Here is a 7,406-nt window from a genome sequence, read left to right on the forward strand (position 1 = left end):
ATTCGGAACCATTATAGATTGCGCACCTCGAGGTCAATTCTACCGCATTTGCATAGGACAAACTCAATCGTGTCCCAGTGCACATGTGAGTCCAACTGTGAACAGTGACTTAACAGAAGGTTTAGATAAAAATAAGTACAAAACGTTAGAGTCTCTCTACCCTTGGGAATGGGATGAAAAGCGAATCTCCACCTTGAACAAAGTTAGTCTTGTTACTGGTCCTGAGAACCTGGAACTTTGGAAGCTTACTGTGGCCTCACACCACACTAGAATTTGGTCTGGAAATCAAGCTATAAAAACAAGAGACCATAAGCCATCGTATGCTATCGACCTAAATTCCAGGCTGATAATTCCTTTGCAAAGTTGTGTAAAGCCCCCTTATATGCTAGTTGTAGGTAAAATAGTTATTAACCCAGATTCCCAAACTATAACCTGTGAAAATTGTAGATTGTTTACTTGCATTGATTCAACTTTTAATTGGCAGCATTGTATTCTAGAGCAAGAGAGGGCACGTGGATCCCTGTGTCCGCGGACCAACCGTGGGCGACTTCGCCATCCATCCATATTTTGACTGAAGTATTAAAAGGCACTCTAAATAGATCCAAAAGATTCATTTTTACTTTGATTGCAGTGATTATGGGATTAATTGCAGTCACAGCTATGGCCACTGTGGCAGGAGTTGCATTGCACTCTTCTGTTCAAACAGTACACTTTGTTAACAATTGGCAAAATATTCTACAAGATTGTGGAATTCACAACCTGGTATTGATCAAAAAGTTGGCAGATCAGATTAATGAAATTAGACAAAATGTCATTTGGATGGGAGATAGGCTCATGAGCTTGGAACATCGTTTTCAGTTACAGTGTGACTGGAATACGTCAGATTTTTTTACTACACCCCAAGCCTATAACGAGTCTGAGCATCCCTGGGACGTGGTTAGATGCCATCTACAAGGAAGAGAAGATAATCTTACTTTAGACATTTCAAAATTAAAAGAACAAATTTTTTGAGGCATCAAAAGCCCGTTTAAATTTGGTGCCAGGAACTGAGGCAATCACAGAAGCTGCTGATGGCCTCGCAAATCTTAACCCAGTCACTTGGGTTAAAACTATCAGAAGTTCCACTATTGTAAATCTCGTATTAATCCTGGTGTGCCTGTTCTGTCTGCTGTTAGTCTGCAGGTGCACCCAGCATCTCCGAAGAGACAGCGACCATCAAGAATGGGCCATGATGACGATTGCAGTTTTATCAAAAAGAAAAGGGGGAAATGTGGGGAAAAGAAAGAGATCAAATTGTTACTGTGTCTATGTAGAAAAGGAAGACATAAGAAACTCCATTTTGATCTGTACTAAGAAAAATTGTTCTGCTTTGAGATGCTGTTAATCTGTAACTTTAGCCCCAACCCTGTGCTCACAGAAACATGTGCTGTATTGAATCAAGGTTTAATGGATTTAGGGCCGTGCAGGATGTGCCTGGTTAACAATATGTTTGCAGGCAGTATGCCGGGTAAAAGTCATCACCATTCTCCATTCTCTATTAACCAGGGACACAATGCACTGCAGAAAGCCGCAGGGACCTCTGCCCAAGAAAGCCTGGGTATTGTCCAAGGTTTCCCCCGACACAGACAGCCTGAGATATGGCCTCATGGGAAAGGAAAGACGTTCCATCCCCCAGCCTGACACTCGTGAAGGGTCTGTGCTGAGGAGGAGTAGTGAAAGAGGGAGGCCTCTTTGCAGTTCAGATAAGGGGAAGATTTCCGTCTCCTGCTCGTCCCTGGGAATGAAATGTCTCAGTGTAAAGCTGACCATGAGATAGGAGAAAACCGCCCTGTGGCTGGAGGCAAGATACGCTGGCAGCAATACTGCTACGTTACTCTTTGCTACACTGAGATGTTTGTGTAAAGGGAAACATAAATCTAGCCTACATGCACATCCAGGCACAGTACCTTTCCTTGACTACTGATGATGTAATGGCTTACTAGGTGCCAAAGGAAGTTTATGGCTATCAGACAACCGCCTGCTTAGACACCAGGCACTACTCCTTGAGGGACCAGTGCTTCAAATATGAACGTGTGCAGCCCTCAACCCTGCCACTTTTCTTCCAGAGGATGGGGAACCAATCGGGCATGACTGTCAACAAATTATAGTCCAGACTTATGCTGCCTGAGATGATCTCTTAGAAGTCCCCTTAGCTAATCCTGACCCTAACCTATATACCGATGGAATTTCATTTGAGGAGAATGGGATACAAAGGGCAGGTTACGCCATAGTTAGTGATGTAACCGTACTTGAAAGTAAGCCTCTTCCCCTAGGGACCAGCACCCAGTTAGAAGAACTAGTGACACGTACCCAAGCCTTAGAACTGGGAAAGGGAAAAAGAATAAATATGTATACAGATAGAAGTATACTTATCTAATCCTACATGCCCATGCTGCAATATGGAAAGAAAGGGAGTTCCTAACCTCTGGGGGAACACCCATTAAATGCCACAAGGAAATCATGGAGTTATTGCACGCGGTGCAAAAACCCAAGGAGGTGGCAGTCTTACACTGCTGAAGCCATCAGAAAGGGGAAGGAGAGGGGAGAACAGCAGCCTAAGTGGCTAGCAGAGGCAGGCACAGACCGGCAAAAAGGAAAGAAAAAGAGAAAGTCAGAGAGAGAGACAGAGAGAGGAAGAGACAGAGACAAAGAGGGAGTCAGAAAGAGGCAAAGAAGTCAAAGAGAAAGAAAGGGAGATGGAAGTAGTAAAGAAAAAACAGTGTGCCCTATTCCTTTAAGAGCCAGGGTACATTTAAAATCTATAATTGATAATTGAAGGTCTTCTCTGTAACCCTATAACACAACAATATCACCTTGTCAGTGTAAACAAGGGCGTAACCTGAAAGCACTGAGGCCACTGACAACCCGAAGCCTTCCAATCAAAAATCCTTAACCCAGCAGGTTTCCTAACAGGGGATCTAAATCTTAATTAATTACCCATACAAAGGTCCAACCAGATCTAGGAGGAACTCCCTTCAGGACAGGAGGATAGATGGTTCCTCCCCTGGCAATTAAGGAAAAAAGACACAATGGGTATTCAGTAAATAAGGAAACTCTTGTAGAAGCAGAGTTAGGAAAATTGCCTGGCAATTGGTCTACTCAAATGTGCCAGTTGTTTGTACTCAGCCAAACCTTAAAGTACTTACAGAATCAGGAAGGAGACATCTATACCAATTGTAAGTTAATATGGGCTGAACAAGGTCTTATTAACAGCAAAGAATAATTGAAATCCCAAACTTACAAGGTTTTCAACAAAAGTAAAGTTCGCTAAAAGTGAACAGTGTAAACGTATATTATCCTAACTTCTAATCTTGTGGAAATCAGACCCTATCAGTACCCCTCAAAGCTCAAGTCTGTCAGCGCAGAGCCATACAACTAATACCTCTACTTATAGAGTTAGGGATGGCGACTGCTACAGGAACCAGAATAGCCAGTTTATCTACTTCATTATCCTACTACCACACACTCTCAAAGGATTTCTCAGACAGTTTGCAAGAAGTAACGAAATCTATCCTTACTCTAAATCCCAAATAGACTTTTTGGCAGCAGTGACTCTCCAAAACCGCTGAGGCCTAGACACCCTCACTGCTGAGAAAGGAGGACTCTGCACCTTCTTAGGGGAAGAGTGTTGTTTTTACACTAACCAGTCAGGGATAGTACAAGATGCTGCCCGGCAATACAGGAAAAAGCTTCTGAAATCAGACAACACCTTTCAAAGTCTTATACCAACCTCTGGAGTTGGGCAGCATGGCTTCTCCCCTTTCTAGGTCCCATGGCAGCCATCTTGCTGTTACACACCTGGGACCCTGTATTTTTAACCTCGTCAAATTTGTTTCCTCTAGAATCGAGGCCATCAAGCTACAGATGGTCTTAGAAATGGAACCCCAAATGAGCTCAACTAACAACTTCTACCGAGGACCCCTGGACCGAACTGCTGGCCCTTCCACTGGCCTAAAGAGTTCCTCTGGAGAACACTACAACTGCAGGGCCCCTTCTTCACCCCAATCCAGCAGGAATTAGCTAAAGCGGTCATCACCCAATTCCCAACAGCAGTTGGGGTGTCCTGTTTAGAGTGGGGATTGAAAGGTGACAAGGTGCTAGCAGCCCTCGCTTGCTCTCCACGCCTTCTCCGCCTCGGCATCTGCTCTGGCCGCGCTCCAGGAGCCCTTCAGCCCACTGCAGCACTATAAGGGTCCCTCTCCAGGGCTAGGAAAGGCCGGAGCCGGCTCCCTCTGCTCACAGGGAAGTGGGAAGAAAGAGGTGCGGGCGGGAGCTGGGGTTGTGTGTGGCCCTTGTGGGCCAGCCTGGATTCCAGGTGAGTGTGGGCTCAACAAGCCCAGCACTTGGCCCTGGCCAGCGAGTGCTGGGCTTGATCGGAGGCTGAATCCCATGTGTGGACCCCCTTTCCCTCTTTGTGGGATCGTTGGCCACAATAGCAGGTCTCCATCTCTTTCTCGCTTCCCTTCTTTTCCTCTTGATTGTCTGGGATGAGTTCCCTCTGGGCTGCTGGAATGCCCCAGCTTAGGTGCCACAAAACCCCCACAGTGAGTGCCAGTGAGAAGTGAAGCCAGCTTGGCTTCTGGGTGCATGGGTACTTGGAGAACTTTTCTGTCTAGCTAAAGGATTGTAAACGCACCAATCAGCACTCTGTAAAAATGGACCAATTAGCGCTCTGTAAAATGGACCAATCAGCGCTCTGTAAAATGGACCATTGGTGGGACATGGGTGGGGCCAAATAAGGGAATAAAAGCTGGCCACCTGGGCCAGCAGCAGCAATCTACTTGGGTTGCCTTTCACACCATGGAAGCTTTGTTCTTTTGCTCTTCACAATAAATCTTGCTGCTGCTCACTCTTTGGGTTCACACTCCTTTATGAGCTGTAACACTCACCGCGAGGGTCTGTGGCTTCATTCCTGAAGACAGCAGGACCACCAGCCCACCAGAAGGAGGAAATTCCAACACATCTGAACATCTGAAGGAACAGACTCCAGACGCACCATCTTTAAGAACTGTAACACTCACTGCCAAGGTCTGCAGCTTCACTCCTTAAGTCAGGGAAACCACGAACCCACCCGAAGGAAGAAAGTCTGGACACACCTGAACATCTGAAGGAATAAATTCTGGACACACTATCTTTCGGAGCTATAACACTCACCGTGAGGGTCACTGATTTCATTGTTGAAGTCAGCAAGACCAAGAACCCAACGGAAGAAACCAATTCCGGACGCACCGCCCTCCCCACTCAACTGAACAGCTCTCAGTACCTCAAATTCATCATGCTCCAGACTTTTGCTCATGTGGTTCCTTCATTTCCAACATTCCCACTTTTCCAACATTGGCTTTCCCTTAGCTCATCTCCAACATTGACCTTCCCTTAGCTCAACTGCTAAGGTCTTGCGTCCAGGTGCCACCTCTTTTGCCTTCTTCAGGAAGCTTTTTTTTTTTTTTTTTTGAGACAGGGTTTCACTCTGTTGCCCAGGTTGGAATGCAGTGACACACTCACAGCTCATTGCAGCCTCAATCTCCCAGCTCTGCCAGTAAACAGATGGGCCTCTCTGGACCCCAGTTTCCAGAAGTTGAACATCAAGACAATAGCTCTCAATTCCCTACATTTGTTAGGATTGTATGAGGGGTCCTTCCAGCGCTGTCCTAGTATGGTGCTTGGCTAATGGAAAACCAATCTCTGTAACTTGGACTAGTTTTATTCCCACCTTATTTGGGAATTATAGGAATGTAAAGTTATAAGACTGTAAAAATATAAAGTTAACAATCTGACCCTCACTTGGGAATTACAAAATTACAATCTGATATCCACTTTACTTGGAAATTATGGTCAGCCCTCTGTATCCTCAATCAACCTGGGACTGACAATATTTGAAAAAATTAAAAATAATCATAGAAATAAGAAAGTACAGTGTAACATCTATTTACATAGCATTTACATTGTATTAGGTATTATAAGTACAGCAGGTCCTGGAATAACATCATTTCATCATTTTGCTCAGTGGTTTTCTTATAATGATGAGGAAAAAAATAGATTTCTGGTTGGGTCCACTGTCACGTTTTGTCCATGTCTGTGTGGATTTTCTCTCTGTCTTCCGGTCTCCTGTCACATCCCAAAGCCGTGCAGTGCACTTCAGGTGAAATTGCATCTACATGGTCCGAGTGTGAGCGTGGGTGTGTGTGAGCGCACCCTGTGAGGCATGGTGTCCTAGCCTGCCTGGTGCCCTGAGTTGGAATAAGCCGGTAAAAATCATCTCACTTTTATTAATCTTTATTTTTCTCTAAGCAGGGGGATAGGGAGTGCTTTTTAAAAAGAAAAACTTTTTTTTTTTCTTTGAGACGAAGCTGTGCTCTGTCCTCCAGGCTAGAGTACAGTGGCATGATCTTGGCTCACTGCAACCTCTGTCTCCTGGGTTCAAGCGATTCTCCTGCCTCAGCCTCCCAAGTAGCTGGGAATACAGGCACGCGCCACCACACCCAGCCAATTTTCTGTATTTTCAGTTGCGATGGGGTTTCACCATGTTGGCCAAGCTGGTCTTGAACTCCTGGCCTCAAGTGATCCGCCGACCTCAGCCTCCCAAAGTGCTGGGGTTATAGGCGTGAGCCAAAAACCTTTCTTAAATGTATGCATGGCTCACACTTATTTCAATGTTTAATATTAGAAGGCTTTCGGTCTTTATTTAGAAGTTTAGGGGCGATTTTGTGACCACAGATATGTTGTAGGAACTTCATTCATATCAATTAGCTTGTGGTCAAACTGGTTTCCTTACAGTCATTTGGCTTAAAGTTTCAGTTTCCAAGAACCCCTCCACAATGTTAGGTGAGGACTTAGGGAATATAGGTGATATGCAAATACTTTTTTTTTTGTTTTTTTCACCAAGTACTTGAGCATCTGTGGACGTGGTTCCCCTGGAGGGGCCCTAGAACCAATCAGGACTATAAAATCCTTCTAAGGTTTTAAGAAGAGCATTGTTACCTCTGTGCTCTGACGAGAGAGAGCACTGACGAAGCCCCGCAAGCTCACCGAGATTAAGTGCCCCTACCTAAGGTTGCAAAGCGTCTTATCCTCAGGCCACCTCCAGTACAGTAAATCCAAGCCCTTCCGTCTAAACTTGCCGCCCTGAGTACCAAGGGTCACCTCGGCCTTTCAGGCTGAAGGGAGGGAGGCAAAGTCTCAGGGCAGAGTCTGAGCCCCATTCCGCACCCCACCCTCTGTCTGGTACAGCCAACCAAACCAAAGTGCCCCAAGCCGTGACATCCCGGCCGGCGGCTCTCAGGTCCCCGCCCTCCGCACGTCACGGCCGCCGGGTGCAGTGCCCCCTAGGGGTCCCTACGGACGAGGAGGAAGCGCCAGGTTCTTCCAGC

The 7,406-nt window shown here is 45.9% G+C and overlaps 1 protein-coding gene across 1 annotated transcript in view; it reads left to right on the plus strand.

Moving 5' to 3' along the window:
• MTHFD1L (methylenetetrahydrofolate dehydrogenase (NADP+ dependent) 1-like) overlaps positions 1-7,406 on the plus strand; it is a 268,081-nt gene that overhangs the window by 12,324 nt on the left and 248,351 nt on the right. Inside the window, exon 2 of the mRNA XM_011988735.1 lies at positions 7,267-7,395. Coding sequence (XP_011844125.1) covers positions 7,267-7,395 — 129 coding nt within the window. The remainder of the gene's footprint in view (positions 1-7,266; positions 7,396-7,406) is intronic.

This window comes from Mandrillus leucophaeus, unplaced genomic scaffold, assembly GCF_000951045.1.
Source record: "Mandrillus leucophaeus isolate KB7577 unplaced genomic scaffold, Mleu.le_1.0 Scaffold337, whole genome shotgun sequence".
In the NCBI taxonomy this organism is placed as follows: Eukaryota; Metazoa; Chordata; class Mammalia; order Primates; family Cercopithecidae; genus Mandrillus; species Mandrillus leucophaeus.